Source organism: Physcomitrium patens, chromosome 2 (genome assembly GCF_059467195.1).
Source record: "Physcomitrium patens ecotype Gransden chromosome 2, ASM5946719v1, whole genome shotgun sequence".
Lineage (NCBI taxonomy): Eukaryota > Viridiplantae > Streptophyta > Bryopsida > Funariales > Funariaceae > Physcomitrium > Physcomitrium patens.
In genome coordinates this window covers 24,840,596-24,859,086 of record NC_143411.1, presented here as the reverse complement: position 1 = coordinate 24,859,086, position 18,491 = coordinate 24,840,596, and the positions used below count along the sequence as shown (strand labels likewise).

Here is an 18,491-nt window from a genome sequence, read left to right as displayed (position 1 = left end):
AGACAGAGAATTTGGATTTTTCTTCTTCGTAGAGTTTTGGGGAAGACTGAGGCAATCGCTGCTGAAGTCAGTGTTGTAATGGTGAATCGGGATTTTTAAATGAAGTGGGTTTGAATACTCTTGACTGTTTTGTAAAATCGAGTTACGTCTGTGATTGAAGGATTAAAGGGGTGTCTATAGGATTGAGTATGCGGAGTGAATGAAATTTATTGGATTAATCTAACAGGACAGTCAGTGGATACAAGATCGTAAGTACAAAGGGGTATTGAAGATTAACAGTTTGGGTTGTTCGGGGTTTTCTGTAACGTCTAGAGACCTATCAGCTGGGGCAAAAAAAAAGACTTCGACAAGTAGTCGAAGAGCATCCATATAGATTTACGGTACATTGTTACAGTCGTTTATATTCCAGCAGTCAAAAACTGATAGAGTGCTTGACTATCGGTGAATCTCCATACTACCTTCTACAGCCAGACGCCCGGCGCGTTTTCGAGCAGGAAAGCACGTAATACGACAACGGGATGCAAGACCAATATCTACACCAAAGCGAGTTCTAATTTGGCTGACAATAGAGATGACGATACCAATACTAGTTCCAAGGGAAAGCAACCAATTAAGATTTCAACGAGGTGTAACAGAAGGGTGGAATATTAAGGAAGTTATATTGGGTCAAATTTCCTAGCTGCAACTTACGGTGAGTAAGCTCGAAGATGAAGGTAGCTTAAAAAGGCAAGTGGAAGCAAGCAAGAAAACAATATTGGAGCAAAATTACAAAATCAAGAAACAAGAACAAGTCATCAAGGTAGAATCAGAATCCAAGATAGAAGTAAAACTTGAATTGGATGAGAAAGTGGAAAACTGGTCAAAAGAGAAACAGAGGATTCAGCATATCTTGAAAAATCAAAGGCAAGAATTACTACAAACTCGCAAATTGTATAGATTAGAACAGGAGAAGATGAACGCTCAGTTGATGATGGAACGAGAGAAGAAGGAGGCATTGGAGCTTGAAAAGAAACAATTCGGTGACAAATATCGAAACAATACGGATGAGCTACAGGCAGAAATTGTTGTTTTGAAGGAAATAGTAACGAAATTGGAGAGTGATTTGGTCAGTATCGGTCTGTTACAGATATTTGCCTCAACGGGAGTAGAATTGGAAATTTGGAAGAAAAATTGCAAGAGCAACAGTAACAACTAGAAGTTAAAGATGCTAAAATCCTCCAATTGGAAGCTCAGGTTCAAAAATTGCGAGCATATAGTGAAGATTTAATAGCTCAATTAAGGGTAGAGATTCAAGACGAATCAGAAGAAGAAGATATAGTGTTGAAACAAGACTAAATGTGTCACGGACAGAGAAATACAAACTTGAGTTCTAACAAGAAGTTGAAGAAGAACTGGCAAGAACTAGATTAACCAGATGAATACAAGAACAACACTACAGAGGTGAACTAGAGCTCCAAGAGATGTGTTGTCGAGACTGAAGAACTCTTCAGCCTCGATTCCAATATATACTCCTATTTAGGAAGCTTCTCAAGCAACTTCTACCAACTAGGAAGCTTCTAGAAGGTTCAAGAGACTTGCTTCTAGAAGGTTCTAGAACTTATCTCTAGAAGGTTCTAAGGACTATGTCCCTAACATCTTCTACCAACTAAGAAGCTTCTAGAAGGTTCCAGAGACTTTTTTCTAGAAGGTTTTAGAAGCTTGTCTCTAGAAGGTTCTAGAAACTTGTCTTTAGAAGGTTCTAAGGACTATGTCCCAAACAAAATGGAGCCAGGGCTAGAAATCAAAGAGATTGAACAATCCAGTTAAAAAAAAAAAGAGGATTGGTTTTTGTTTATCAATATTGTGTTTGTAGGGACACTGCACAGTTAGGAGTGGGGCTATGTAGAATAAGTAGTTATTTTCAAAATGTAGATACCTAATGTATAGTATAAATAGAAATAAATAACTGCTGAAAAGATGATTCAGCAGGTAGAATGGATGAATAATCAAGAAAAGTAGTTATCATCTATAGTATAGGAGTTGGTATCTCGGGATAGTATAAAGAGGATGGGAGAGGGGAAAAAAATGCCAAACTGCAATAGTACTGAGCCAGTGATAAGCTTGGTGCTATCTCTTCTTCTTAATTTTCTTGTTTTTTGTGTATTAGTGTTGATTCTAGTGAAGAGATTCGATTTAATGAATTAATGTTTGATTTACAAAGTTATTTATGGATCACTGTTTATCAATTGTTGTGAAAGATTGAGGACGTATGGAAGTTTTCAGTCACTATTTATCGCAAGGTTGTAAGTTTAGTGGAGAGGAATTATAATCGAAGAAATTGTCTTGATCAGATTCTATAGATTGGAAGTTGTTCATTCCAGGGTTTGGGATATGCTTGTGTGTTCGTGAATTACACAGGGTACTGAAATTGTTGTCGTGGATGTTATTGTATTGATGTGAGAGAGTGGACAGTAGGAGGAAAAGTTAAGTGTTCTTTGGTATGGTAAGCATTCAACAGTAGCGGTTAATTGCATGACCCTAATAATTGGAGCTCATATACATGGTCTTTCCCTGTGTTCGAATTTCCTTATACGGGTTTATTTAAGGAGGTTTCTTGTGGAATAAGTAAAACGAGCAACCACAGTAACTTCTAAATATTTAGAGTCACCTTTGTTAGACATTGGTGGCCTTGAAAACTTATTTTGGTTCTTTTATTTGGTGTTTAGAGCATAACTGATGTAAATCTTACAAGAAAAAAGATTGAAGAAGGATTTTGGCATCAAAAGGAGTAATTAGGGCATCGATATAGATGAATGGAGATGAATGATGAAAATCTCCATTCCTATTGGTCAAAAATCATGATCAATGGACTTTGAGGAGGCTGCCCGAGGCCATATTAGGGATTAGGATTAGTTTTTCGAAGCCATTCGAGCTTTGAAGGCTAGGGTCAGTAAGTTTAGGTTTTTGACTATGGTTTTGGTGCAAGTTTTATATGATTTGGAGTTTCTATGAAGGAGATATAAGCGCTCAAAGTTAAGGTATTGATTTGGGAGCTACTGTCAGTCTTTTTGACATAACGCACGCGTATAGATAGCAATTGAGGATTGGCGATCGCTAATAGAGAGAGCACTTTTGCGACTACACTTTTCATATACTGCTTACTGGATTCCAAGTTGAAATAAAGGAGTTATTGGATTTTGAAGACAGCACATGCAATCTAAGGGTAGTAAGTGACCCGATTTACTAGTGGTTGTTTCATGAGCTATATCTTGAGCAATTTGATAAGGTTTTGGCTCAAAATTTCAAGAAATGTGTAATTTCATGTAAGTAAATTTTATACATAATTTTGATGACATTTGAATATTGGATTCTTGAGATATTAAGAAAATAGAGCTCATATACTTGTAAATTAGGATTTAGAGCATCTGCTAGGGTTATTTAGATGCCAGAAGATCGGAAGTGAACTTGTGGTTGTTTTTTTTTTTTGATAAAATTTAAGGGTGAATTCTATCTATTTTATAATTTGAGACAAATTAAACGGCTAGATCAAGAGTTATGAATTTCTAAAGTTTGGAAAAAAAAAATCCTTTGCGGGATAAATATGTTTTGAAGGGATTTTGCTATATTTTGAGTTTTATGCAAAATAAAGGAGATTTGGAAGCTAAGACAAGATTCATATAAAGATTTAAGCTACACTGTCTATAGCTAGATACCCAGTGTATTTCCAAATAGCAAATCACGCCATATGACAATGTATTGAAAGACCGTCGGAGCATTGATAAGATCGAAAGGCATGACATTATATTCAAAATGGCCATATCTTGTATAGAAAGTTGTCTTCCATTCGTCTCCTTCCTTGATTTGCACGAGGTTATAAGCTCTCTTTAGATCAAACTTTGTAAAGATCTTTGCACGCCCAAGTTGCTCTAGAAGTCTTGATATCAAAGGTATTGGATAACGATTCTTTTTTGTCACCTTATTGAGACCTCGATAATCCATGCACATCCATAGTGAGCCATCTTTCTTCTTTACAAATAAGATTGGTGCTCTAGCTTACAACTTCAAATGACGAATGAGATTCTTGGCTAGATTTTTGTCAATATACTTTTGCAATTCTACTAACTCCATCTGCGACAAATTGTAGATTGGGCCAAAAGGTGGTTGTGCTCCTTCTTACAAGTCTATGGCACAATCATATGGTCGATGCTCCAGTAGCATATCAGTATTTTTCTTTTGAAACACATCTTCAAAATCCTTATATTACTCTAGTATATTTCCTATCAAAATCTTCTCTTTGCTAGTTGGAGTTGCATAAATGACAAATGGTGTACCTTCCTTGGACAATGTTACAAACGCTCTTGCTCCAATAAATAAGGGTTTTTTGATTCGGGATCTTCTAATAGGCTTACTTTTGGAATATTCTATAAGAAATGTCATCCTTCGTAACCTCCAATCTATGGATGGGTTATGTATTTCTAACAAAAAAAGACTAAGAATAACAAGGTTTGACGGGATTGTAATAATATTTAAAATAATATAACTACTATGGTCTTTAAACGTCACCTCTATAGGTTTTGATTCATGGATGATACTACCAGACAATAGAGATCATCCATCTATTACTTCTACGTGAACGGATTTAGATTTTCATATTAGAAGAATCTTGTGACGCTTAGTAAATTCTTCATCTAAAAAACAAACAGATGCTTTTGAATCTAATAATACTAAGGTTTTTAGTTTTTAAGGGCCAAAAGATAGAGGAATGGTAAAACAATGGGCAGGCTGAGCAAAAAGAGAAGAACTTGATTATTGTTGTGGTATTGAATTATCTAGCCGTATGATCCCTATTGTGGCTGGACATCCTCATTTTCAAGAATAAACGAGCCTCTGGTCCTAAGAATGTGTCGATTTTGTTACTTTGGAACAATTTTCAGCTCTGTGGCCTTCTTTATTGCAATACAAGCATAGTCCTTCCTCTATATGCCACTTTTTTTCTTCTAGAGTTAGGGATTTGACATGTACCACATCAATTTGCATGTCTTTCACCTCTGAATGTGAATTCAGGTTGCTTGCTAATATAATTGGAGCGTGGTGAGCCGTATGTTGTCTTCAGCGTTGGTCTTGACGACGTTGGAACAGGCGATTATCGCACTTCAAAGCTTGGCTAATGGCTTTGTTGAGCATTCACGAATTGAAAAGAGATAATAACAAATCCTTTACGTCATCTTTCAAGCACCAATAAAATTGACTTATCAATAATCCCTCATCCCAGTTGATGTTGCACGCCAATTATTTGAAATCTGATGTATAAACTAACGTGGAGCGTGTTCCTAGTCGTAGTGATCGGATCTTTATTGTAGCCCATCGTGCCTTGTCATGTTTGCCAAATACTTCTGTAAACCCCTCCAAAAAAGTTTCAAAGTTGTTCAAAATTGACGATCCTTTCTCAAACAAAAGAGTAAACTATGATAGAGCTTGCCTCATGAGCAAAGTTCCAACTAGTCCAACACATGACTCCTCTGTCGGATAGCATATGGATTGTAAAGCTATTATCAATCTAATTTATTTGAAAAAACCTTGAAACTTAGAATGCATACCATCAAACTTGCTTGAAAGGCTATTTCGGAGCTCCTTTCATTGTAAGACCAACAATCTTTGTTGAACTAGAAGCAAAGCTGCTTCTCTAAGTACTGAAGCTTGAAGCTCGTGAATCCTTGATTGTGCCATCCCAGATGCTCTATCATTATGAAGTCTTGCAATGATTCCTTCAATCTCTCAAATTCTCTTTAATAACATAGTAAGAACATTCATAATAGCATTCAACTTGGACCCCGAACTTTCAGTCATATTAATATCTTGACCTTCAGCCATTCTAATAGAATGAAAGAAATGACTCTATAAGAAGGCACTATTGGTTTAGAGGAAGATACTCCGTAATCTCTAAAATAACTTAAAACCTTCAAAAAGAGGGATAATCCACTCTCTCCAAGAAAGATAAGATTCCAATATTATAATAGAAGAAATATCAATTTAAAAGAGGGTAATCCGCAACCTCTAAAATGCCAACACCTTCAAGCAAAGGAATAATCCACACTCTAACAAGAAGAAACTCGCTCTGATATGAAAAATAAGTATAGTCTTGACAAATTGTCACCAATTTAGAATACTGACCAGAAATCTAAATAAGAAGCTCAAGAAGAATCGGTAAGAATTAGATTAATCAAATGAGTACAAGAATAATACTAGAGAGGTGAGCTAGAGCTCTAAGAGGTGTATTGTTAAGACTGAGGATCCCCTCAGTCTCGGCTCCTATAAATACAACAAGCTAGGAAGCTTCTCAAGTAGCTTCCACGAGATTAAAAACTTCTCAAGTAGCTTCTACAAATTACAAAGCTTCTCTAGAACCTTCTAGAATCTTCTACAACTTCCTAGTATATATCCTTGATACTAGTATGAGGCTTATTGAGAGGTATGAAAACAAGACATGATTTGATGAAGGCAAGGAATAGAGATCTTCATTCCTATTTGTCGAAGGCCATGCCCAATGAGCTTCAAGGAGGTTGCCCGAGGCCTTATCAGAGATTAGGGTTTCTCTTTTAAGGTCATTTGAGCTTTGCAGGCTTAGATCAACAAGTTTAGGATTTTGGATACAAAATGGGTGCAAAGTTTTTGTCATTTGGAGATTTTATGAAGGAATTTTTGGCGCTAAAAGTTAAGGTATCAATTTCATACCTACAATCACATTTTTAGGCAAAAAATATATTTGCACACATATAAAAAAAAATCATTGCACATATTAGGGCCTAGCTATAGTAATATATCACATGTATTATTATAAGAACTACTTTGCAATACTCAATCTTTATTTTTTTGCAAAATTAAGGCAAAAACCTCTTTTGGTCATAAACATATTAAAGATAGGATATGAGTGTCACGAACATAAGCATGTAAGCCAATAATTACATGTATAAAAAGGTAAAAATTTTAAAAGTAGATAAAATTATATTTCCTATAAAAACTTCCTTGAAGCTTCATAGATAGTGCTTTGACTTTAAAGGTGTCTTTAATTGAATTTTTGGTTTAGAAACGACGTCAAAAAGTTGGCCATGTGCCACACATAGTATTAGCTTGAAGACCAAACTAACTATGTGGCCCATACATAAAAAAACTTACCTTGTCAATCAAGGCATGTATCCTACAAAGTCAACACATTTAGAAGGTCCTATAAAACATCGCCATATAGCCCCTAGTTAGATAGTATACATAGAGACAGGAGTGAAGCCCCCTTCACTATTGTCAACTCCTTTCTTACTTCTAGTCTAGTTTCAAAGACCTCTAGTTTTCTTGACTTTTGGCAATAGCTATTACAGTTTCTTTCTTAATATACATATTGAGTTATTTCTATTTTGTCACCTTTCTTTGAGAGAAGTCTAACTTATTCATTTGTCTTTATCAAGTTCATGCCCTTAACAATGACATGTCTTAGGGAATTAAATACTATGTGCTAAAACGATCAATGGATACAAAGCAAAATAAATCATGTACACCAATAAACACAAATATAAGAATAACACTAATAGTTCAACTACAAAATACAAAGGAGCAACTCAAATATGAGCCAAAAAAAATATCATATTTAAGAATTATAGAAATACCACAATACTCGGTCAAAAATATTGCAAAATAAGTAAAGTGGTACTAGACATTAGAACCCTTGAGAACAGTGGTACTTGCCTAGATGCCATGAGATTCTAATTTTTTTAAAATGAACAAACTCATTTATAAGATGAATGTTTATTCTTGGTCACAAATTCTTAGTTTTTTTATCTCGTACTTACTTTTAGTCCTTGAAGCTCAAATAACAAATAATATAAAGTCCTCTTGTATCATCAAATAGCTTCAATGTGTTGATCACTAATCCATCATATCTTGATGGAATCTTTTATGCTTGTAGAAGCATATCGATTCCAAAGTATACCATGTATTAGGCCAAACACTCATTAACCTTAATGCTTGGATATTGTTTAAATTCTTTCTTCTTTGATTGTTGATCTTGAACTATTTTGCCTCCTACTTTTTTCTTTGTTTGTTCATTCTTTTTGTCTTATGAAACTTCTCAACTATTTTTATTTCTCTAGTTCAAACTACATGTCTATCAAATTTGTTATACTAATGAGTATTGTGGTGGTGTTATAAAACCAATGCAACTTCAACTTTTTGAATTTGAACAAGATTGGATTTGGTTTGGAATTCTCCAGAATAACCAATCACGGAGTATTACTTTGAAGCAAATACTACACACAGTGCAACCCAAACCAACAAGTTCTCAAAAAGTGAACTAGTTACTTTTGCAAGTTACCAATTTGTTTATTTTTGTTCTTTGAGGAACCAAATAAAGTGATCTCTGCATCAAATGCTTTTTAACTAAAACCACACTTCGGGTGGGGCAAAATGTCGCCACACATTCAACTTGCAAAATGCTCATAAATTGTGCCTCATATCAACAAGAATCGCACAGTTCCTACAATTTCTCAAACCATGTGACTAAGCATGGCTGCAGATTACGTAAATAATTCCTGCCCTCCTTCGAAAGGCAACTCAGAACACTTCAAGTCCTTTCACCCCTCCAACATGATCCCTGCCTTGGACATTTGTGCCCGCTCCAACGTCTCAGCAACTTGCAACTGTCCATGCGACCTCCTCTGTCGCCGTCGCCGCTGCAGAACCCCTGGTGGACGGAGGCGGTAGCGCGCTGATCCAACTGACCAAATTTCATCGAAAGTCCATTTGCTGCAGACCTGAATGTAAAACCCTCTGGTGCCACAACCTGGATGCTCTCTGACCCATGAATCATCATAATTCGCTCACTCATACGATCTCCACTCCAGCGCGCAAAAGGAAAACCAGGGAGACGATATTGATTTGCCCGTGCCCGTTGCTACAACTCAAACGGTGGCCGCGGCCCGGAGGACCAGCACTTCCAGGGTGAGCCCCGGACCGAATCCAATGAAGAAGCCAAACTCGCTGCCCTCTCCCAGCGTCGACGCCCCCATCTTGACCGACCTCTGGCGAATCTGATCCAGCACGAACAACACCGACGCCGACGACATGTTGCCGTACTCCGACAGTATGTCCCTGCTCCCCTGCATCTTGTCCTTGGTCAGCTTCAGCTTCGCCTCCACCTGGTCCAGAATGGCCGGGCCTCCCGGGTGCACCGCCCAGAACATCTCGTTCCAATCGGGCGAACCGACGCACTTCCTGGCCTCGTTCAAGAACTTCTCGATGTTCTTGGAGATCAGCCCTGGCACGTCCTTCATGAGGTGGAAGATGAGCCCCGCCTCCGTCAGATGCCCATCAATGGCTCCATCACTCTCTGGCAAGATCGTCTCGCCCGCCCAGTGCACCTCGAACAGTGCTTTCTCCACCTCCGGCTTGGGATCGGATCCCACCACGTACACTCCGGCGCCATCGCCGAACAGGGCCGAGCCCACCAAGCCGTCCAAGTGGTTCTCGCTGGGTGCGCGGTATGTGACGGCCGTGACCTCGCTGGCCACCGCCAACACCCTGGCGCCCTTGTTGTTCTCCGCCAGATCCTTGGCCACCCTGAGCACGGAAGCACCGCCAAAGCACCCGGTCTGGTACATCATGACCCGCTTCACCGTGGGCTTCAGGCCCAGCAGCTTGGCCAGGGCGTGGTCGGCTCCGGGCATGTTCACGCCGCTGGTGGTGGCGAACACGATGTGGGTGATGTCAGACTTGCGGCCGCCCCACTCCTTGATGGCCCTCTGGGCTGCCTCCGCGGCGAGCTTGGGGACCTGGACGACGACGATGTCGTGGCGGACGTTCAGGGAGGGCTCCATGTACGTGCAGATGCCGGGGTTGGCCTTGAGCACCTCCTCCGTGAGGAACATGTGGCGCTTGCGGATCCCCGACTTGTCACCTGCATCGACATTCATGGCCAAGCGTCAGCTGCCGTCGTAAGGGGCCGGAATCGACCCAATTTCAGGAACATCGCGACCGCCGCATTCCCATCTCGACGCCCGCAACAAATCACAAGTCGCAATTCTAATGCGCTCGCGCCGCGCAGCCCGTGCAATGAGCACGTCGTCGAGCGCGGCTGGGGGTGAGGGCCGGCCCACAGGGAACAGTGAGCACATCACGAGCCGCGAAGAGAGTCACACGGTGGAGGTGGACTTACAGATGCGCTTGAATTTGGCCTTCAGGGCGTCCTTCTCGCCGCAGTTGGTGATGTTGAAGAAGAAGTCGGGGTACTCGCTCTGCAGGAACTCCGCGGGAGGCACCGCAGTGCCGACGCCCAACACACATGCTGGTCCCTCAGCGCGAGGCTGGCCTCTGGGAAGCGCGCTCCTTGTGGCAGCACCCTGAACGTCGACTTCTCCGCTTGGTGCCATGGGCACGTTTGGGTTCGGAATGGATGTTGAGTCCGAGCTGCTCACTCGGGGTTGTCTCGAAGCGGCCGGACAATGAGCGTTCAATTTGTTCCGGTGAACTGGCCCTGCAGCCACTGCCTAGGATCTCTTAACCTGCCAAAATCAGGGGGCTTATATGCAACGCACAATGTGCCGGCGAGAAGGTGGCCCGAGTTGAGCAGACGTCTCGCTCTGAATCTGTTAGCTCACAAGTTTGTTGCTCTATCTGCTACACTTCCTGAATGCGTTGAGTGCACAGAGAAGTTCTCTGTTGTGCAGCTTCATTCAGCATCGCTTTCTAGATGAGGGGAGTGTGCAGAGTGAATGTGGTGGCCCACAAGCCAGGGAAGAGCGTTGAATGATGTAGGACTTCGACAGGAACAGTGCAGTCTTGGCGACTTTTTTCTTGCGGCTTTTGTTCCTTTTCCAGGCGCCTGTTGGTTTCTTTCAACGTTGACAGCCTTTTGAGATGACCTGGAGTTTACTTCGGCTGCTGGCTTGTTCGGACCATCCGCATGAAGCTTCGAAGACGTCACAATCCACTTTCAAAATCCTAGGGAACTATGACAATTGGTCCGTATGGTTGTCAACGAACAGCTGCAGACTTTAGATTCTTCACTTCAAATATAAATCGTAAGGGAATCGTCCGGTGGGTTTGCCATTATTAGCTCATGCTGGAACATGTTTCCGTCTGAGTGGAAATGCAGCATTTTCCTATTTGTGAACCAATACTGTATGGCCATATGATGACGGGGGTGTCTATAGCCATGACACATGTGCTTTGCCAATTTTACTTTGGCTGCTTGGTTGTTCTGACCATCCGCTTATTCCTTAAGCATGAAGCTTCTAATTCGTCACAATCCTCTTTCAAAATCCTAGGGACTATGAGAGTTGGTAGAAAAGTGGTGAAGTGTCATGGATATTCACATTTATTCCAATAATTATTTATATGTTTCGATAGAAGTTGGTAAATTTGGATTATTATCTTTTAAAAGTGTATCTTTTAAGAAAACTTCTTAAAAGTTCAATTGAAACCAATTTGTTTATACATGTATTTGTAGTTGATTTGTAGGTTAGAAATTTCATCAATAATTTAAGTATGTACAACACATGTTGGTAGCTTTTTGAATAATTTAAGTATGCTCCACTTTTATATAAATCTTGTTTTGCAAGTTAAGACATGTATCTACCAAATTCAACATATGTTGGAGATCTTATAGAATATTGCCACGTAGCTCCTAGTTAGATAATATATATGGAAGCAAATGTAAAACCTACTTCATTCTTGTCAATGCCTTTTTAATCTTTAGACTTGTTTCAAGACTTTTTAGTATTTTTGGCTTTAGGAAGTGCTAATATAATTCAATATATTTACACTTTTGAGTGATTTCTAAGCCTTTTTAAATGACACATATATGTATTGTAGTTTTTTTCTTCAAGATTCTTATCCTTGATAATTTGACTACAATATTGATTTATTATTATTGTTTTGTTTTAGAAGTGAATGAATTATCTCACTTCTATTGTTGTAATTTAAAATTTGTGGTCTATCCACCTTTAAATAAATAATTAAAAAATATTAACAATGATTTTTTTCTAAAAGAGAGTGGATTATTTCTTGTTGTAAAATTTTTTATTTAATATTTTAGATTTCAAATTATTTTCATCTTATTTAGTTTTTAGAATTTATTTGAGTTGGTTATTGAAAAAAGAAAAAAGAAACAAAAAACAAAAATTAAATACTACTTTTATTGGAAGTAAAAATAGATATCCAACTATTAGAAATCTTTACAAGCTTGTGAACATTCTAAGAGTAGAAATCTTACATATTTCTAACATGAATCATGGAGATACTATTCCTACATATATGGAAGAAGTTCAAAATCTATGCCGTAAAGTTGTGCAATTGAAAGAAGCAAGTAGATCAAAATCACAACCAGTTTTAAAAAGTCTTATTTCTACAAGTACAAGAAGTAAGGATTAGTATGCCAGAGGAGTTTGATGGAATAAGATTAAAATTTTAAAGATTTTTACAAAAAATTAAGTTCTATTTAAGATTGCATCTTTTCCAATACCTCAATAGATTTACTCAAGTTAGATTTATAGGCGCACTTCTATCAAAAAGTATTCTTTCTTGATTTGTACCTTTGATGGAAAAAAATTTAGAATTACTTTATGATTTGAATCCTTTTTTGGAAGTATTTATGGCTGTATTTGTAAAAAATTATAAAAAATGGATAGTAGAAATCAAGCTTGAATCCGTACAATAATGATTTATTTAACTACCACATATGTTCCTGAATTCCAAAATCTTATTTGCAACATGGATTGGAATAATAAAGCTATTATCAATCAATTTTGATATAGATTAAAAGATAATATTAAAGATTTATTGATGATAATATTAAAAGTAATTTTTTTGAAGCACCTTATTGTTCAAGCCATCGTGTGCAATAATCAACTCATTAAAAGATAGAAAGAATAAAGATTTAATTAAAAAAATACAAGTTAAGCAATAGTAATATCTTCTAAGTTTTTAGAAGCTTATTTGTTTAAGTAAAAGCTTATGCAAATTAATACGATACATTTTAAACCTCTTATTGAGCAAAAAAGAATTTATTATTGTTAAGAAGGTTTGTATTTAATTTCTAAAGAGTCCAAGCACATTACTCAATATTATCCAAAGAAATAACAAAATCTCAAAATAAAGAGCATGGTTGCCAAAGATGACAATGTGTTTGAAAATGAGTTTTTCCAACTACAATAAGGACTATGCAGCTAAAATCCTGCATGATCTCTAGTAAAGGTCATATTCTTTCCTCAAATCCCTCATCTGTTTTTACAAAATAAGTTTTTTTAACATCAAAAAATCACAATGTCTTAGCATTGTTAGATTTAGGAGCCTCAACTTATTTTATAGATGAAGACTTTGTCAAAATATAAGATATATTCTTAGTTAAGAAAACCAAATCTATGCATATAAAAGTAATAGATGGTCGTTTTTTGTCTTTTGAAGATGTTATACATAAAATTATTCTTTTAGATATAGCATCTAATAGTCATTATAGTTTAATAATATTTAATATGATTAAATCTTCTTCTAATCAAATTATTTTAAAATAATTATGGCTAAAAAAACTATAATTCTTAAATAAATTAGATTTCTATTATCATAAGGCGTGATTTATAATCTAAAAATATACTAGATACTTGGTTGTAGAGAGTTTAGCTTTAATTTATTGGCCAAGCTTCAATAAAAGATTTATTTTTAATATAAAAAATAAATAAATGCAACAATATCAAAAGATATTTTATTAGTAAAAATCTTTTATATTTAAGAAGATTTATACATAAGACTTTTTATAGCATCTAGAAATTTCATAACATCCTTTGTTATATCAAATCATAACTAATCATTTGCTAGTAAGTTAGATTTTTAATAATCTCAAGGAAAATCCACAATTTCCTTTCAAAAACTCATCTTTATATTATAATATTATCATAGCTCCATATCTCCATCTTTAACATATATTTAAAGACTTGACTCCCAAAACACCCCTTTATTTTGTATAAAATGCTCAAATTGTGGCAAAGTCCTTTCAAAATATTTTTTTTTTTGAAAAGAATTTTTTTACTAAAATTAAGGATTTTATATTTCTTGATCCATTTATTGAAATTTTTTCAAAATTCTAAATAATTTAGAATTTATCCTTAAGCTTTACCACAAAAAAAAAATTATAAATTTACTATAGATTGTTTGGCATCTTAGAACTCCTAGTAGGTACTCTAAATTCTAATTTATAAGTATTCAAGAACTATTTTCATTATATTTCCAAATCCAAAATCGAAATACCAAAAAATTTGGTATATAACTTGAAAAAATAATAATACAAATTTGTAGAAAATTTTAGACAAAGATTTGTTTAAATGCCCAAGATATAGTTAGAACCAAACCTCTCATGAAATTGATTCTCCAACAAAACTCAATTTGAAAGTATTGTATTCAAGTAGTCACTGCTTCTTTAAATCCACTTTAAACCTCTTACTTTTTATATGTAGAATATAGTTCTTTAATCAAAATTTCCAATAACTTAATTTGATCTTCAAAAGCCCTTCATATGCATGAGCTATGCTCCAAAGAATGACAAGAGGAATGATATCAGCACCTTCATTTTGAGCGCATATATCATCTTCTCAAAAACTCCAAATTATACAAAACTTTCACCAAAACTATATCTAAAATTCTAAAAATAATGATTTTAAGCTTTGATGTTCAAATGTCTTCAAAAGAATAAGCCTAATTCTCAAAATTGTCTCAAGCAACCTCCTTGAAGTCCATTGGACATGACTTTTAGCCAATAGGAATAGAAATTTTTATCATCCATCTCCATTCATCTATATAGATGGCTTAACTATCATTTTTTATATACAAATTCTTTTGTAATTCATTTTCTAATAAGTTTTATATAATATGTATTCTAAATATCAAATAAATAAAATAAAATAAGATTTCAAGAATCACCAATGTATAATAAAGCTGATCCTAAATATAAAAAAATTATTATCAACATAAAATCAACCTTAACAATAGCTCTTTAGATTAACTACTTCAAAGTAGTAATCTAACCATATTTTGTAACTAACTAAAATCTAATAATGTGACTCTTCCTACATTGTATAATAAATTGTATATTAAATATATATATATATATATATATATATATATATACATTATTTTCATACCAAAGCAAAGCCACAATACAACATCATAACCTTGATTTTTTTCATAGTTTAGTCTAAGATTTTTTTAGGCTAGTAAAAATCCATAAGATTGATATTTCCAAACTATAATTGATAGGTGTGGGAACTTTCTTGTATGCTGAAAATAAAGGATTTCCTTTTGTTATATATGCTATACCTATTGATGATGGAGAAAAGATTTCAAGTGGCATTCCAATATAATATCAAGGTTATCAAGATGTTTTTTAAAAACTAAAATGTAGATATTCTTTTAAAGCATTATTTTTATGATTGTTCCATCAATCATAAAAGAAGAACTCAACTACCATTCACACCAATCTATAGCCTATCACAAAATGAGTTAGTTTCATTTAAAGAGAACATTAATAAGAATTTGGCTAAGAACTTCATATTCTATTTTGAATTTTCAACTATGGCTCCTATCTTATTTGTAAAGAAAAAAGACAAATCTCTGCAAATAAATGTAAACTATTCAAGATTCAACCAGATTACTATAAAAAATAGATATCATCTACTTTTGATTTTAAGACTTTTTAATCAATTGAATTAAGCAAAGATTTATAAAAATATAGATCTACAAGAAGAATACAATCAAGTATGCATTAAAAAAAGAAATAAATGAAAAACTTCACTTCAAATCAAATATAAATATTTCAAATATAATGTCATGTCTTTTGCACTCATGAATGTACAAGCTACTTTTCAACATATAATGAATGATATCTTCTGTGAGTTTCTTGATAATTTTGTCATCTATTATTTAAACAACATCTTAATGTACTTTAAGTATAAAAAAAAATATGAAGTTCAAATTTATTGTGTATTACAAAAACTAAGTGATATTGGATTGTACGCCAAGATAGAAAAGTAAATAATTTTACACTACTTGAGTTGACTATTTAAGATAAATCATTTTAAAAATTGGTCTTATAATGGATCTTAAGAAGCTCCAAGATATTCTTAATTAGGAAATTCCAAAAATAATCAAAGATGTATAATATTTTTTGAGATTTACCAATTATTAGAGAATCTCCATTTAGAACTTTTGTCAAGTTGCGACTTTTCTAGTACATCTCACATGCAAAGACAAGCATGAGTACAGCAATAAAATTGAAGTATTTTTTGAAGCCTTAAAGATAATATTTATTTTTGCACAAATTTTGTATTGCATAAATTTTTCTAAGACATTCTTTATGGAAACAAATGCATTAGACTTTATAATGGATGTTAATTTGTCACAAATAGAAGAAAATGACAAGCTCTATCTAATAGCTTTTTATTTTAAGTAATTTTCAATAGCCAAGATTTACTATGAGATTTAAGACAAAGAACTTCTTGCAATCATTGATTCATTTCAAGAATGGCATCATTATTTGGAAGGCACCTTAAGTCTAATCTTTATATATATATAAATATGGATCACAAGAACCTCAAGTACTTCATATTGGGATATGATTTGAATTTTTTGAGTATGTTTTTATTAAGATTTGATCTCAAGGTCACTTATCTATTCAAAAAATAATAAGTTATCACAAACGTCCTATCTAGACATTCTTATTTTTTATTAAATAAAAAAATATATAACCTTTGATCAACAAAGAATAAAACTCTTGAAGCAAAACGATTATCACCTTCAAGCAATAAAATCAATATTAATTGTTGATTCAATTTTTTTCAAGCAAATTCAATCAAGTATGTCCTCTAATCTTTTTATTTATGACATTAAGAATAATTATTTTAAGTATTATGGTTCTTTTTAATTTGAATTTAAGAATAAATTATTTTATTTTAAAAAACAATTATACATTTTGAAAGACAAAGCAAAATTACATATTCTTTAAACTCATCATGACTTTTTAATAGTTAAGTATTTTGGATACAACAAGGCTTTAGAAGTAATATCTAGAGATATTTGGTGGTCTCAAATGTAGAAGGCAATAAAAGACTTTGTATAATCATATGATATTTATTCAAGATTCAAAACTCTTTATCATCAACGTGATGGACTTCTTCAGTTATTTCCTATGTTGGAACAATCATGGTCTTGTACTTCTATGAATTTTATTATGGATATTTGGATTTTGGATTTGTATGATATTATATTTTTACTAATAGATTGTTTAACTAAAATGTCATATTTTGTACTATGTACAAAATCTATCATTAGTAAAGAAATGGCTAAGCTTTTGCTTGATATCATCTATTACTATCATAAATTATGTAAGGATATTATATTGGATAGGAACACTTAATTGTATTAAGATTTTGGAGAATCTTTTTTAAGATTCAAAAGGTGAAAATAAAGCTCTTTTCGGCTTTTTATCTTCAAATGGATGGGAAAACAAAACAAATAAATCAAATTTTGGAGTAGTATTTGATGTGAACTATCTACTATCATCAAGATGATTGGACAATTTTTTTGCCATTGGTAAAATTTGCATACAATAATTTGGTATATTCTCCTATTCAACAAATACCTTTCTTTATCTATTATGCTTATCATCCATGACTTGATACTTTTGACTTTTCAAAAGTTCATAATCCTATAAAAGAAGATTTAGCAAATTATTTATCAAAGCTACATGCAATAATGAAGGCGCAATTAAAAGAAGCTCATGAATGAAAAAAGATCAATACAGATGCCTATTACAAGGAACAACCACAATTCAATGTGGGCAATAAAATATGGTTACTTTGTTGTAATATAAAGACTACTTGTCTTTGTAACAAGTTGGACTATCATAGGCTTAAACCTTTTCCTATTTATGAACAAATCAATGTTATTGCTTATCAATTACATCTACTAGCATTTATGAAGAACCATCATATATTCTACATGTCTCTTCTTCAACCATATAAGATAATGAATATCTTAAAAAAAAGAAAAATGCCACCTCTTCCTATAAAAGTAGATAATAATCAAAAACTAGTAGAGAAAGAAGTCTTAAATTGAAAGCAATTCCAAAATAGATTAAAACAACTTATTCATTGACAAAAATATGATATTAATGGATGTATATGAAAGTAAACAAAGAATCTTGCAAATATAGCTAAGAGAGTTGAAGCTTTTTATCAACAATGTCCATCAGAATCAAGATGAAAAATAGCAAGATCCATGAGAGATGATGATTGCTTTTCATCACTAGAAGAGAAAATATCATCATGGATATATGTATATATTTCAATAATTACATATATCATTAAGTCAAAGTAGATAAATATAGATTAATTTTATAATATCTTATAGAAAAGCTTCTTAGAAGCATCATAAATGTGATTTTGACTTTATATGTGTATGTATGTGATTAATAAATTAGAAAT

General features: G+C 34.3%; 1 protein-coding gene across 1 annotated transcript; it reads right to left on the bottom strand.

Annotated features, from left to right (window-relative positions):
- Positions 1–8,302: 8,302 nt before the first annotated feature.
- LOC112279075 (naringenin-chalcone synthase) lies at positions 8,303–10,687 on the bottom strand. Its single transcript, XM_024513178.3, has 2 exons — positions 10,178–10,687; positions 8,303–9,919 (listed from the first exon to the last, which is right to left on the bottom strand). Exons 1-2 carry the CDS (start codon positions 10,389–10,391, stop codon positions 8,925–8,927), a joined length of 1,209 nt encoding a protein of 402 aa, XP_024368946.1. The 5' UTR covers positions 10,392–10,687; the 3' UTR covers positions 8,303–8,924.
- Between the last annotated feature and the right edge of the window lie 7,804 nt (positions 10,688–18,491).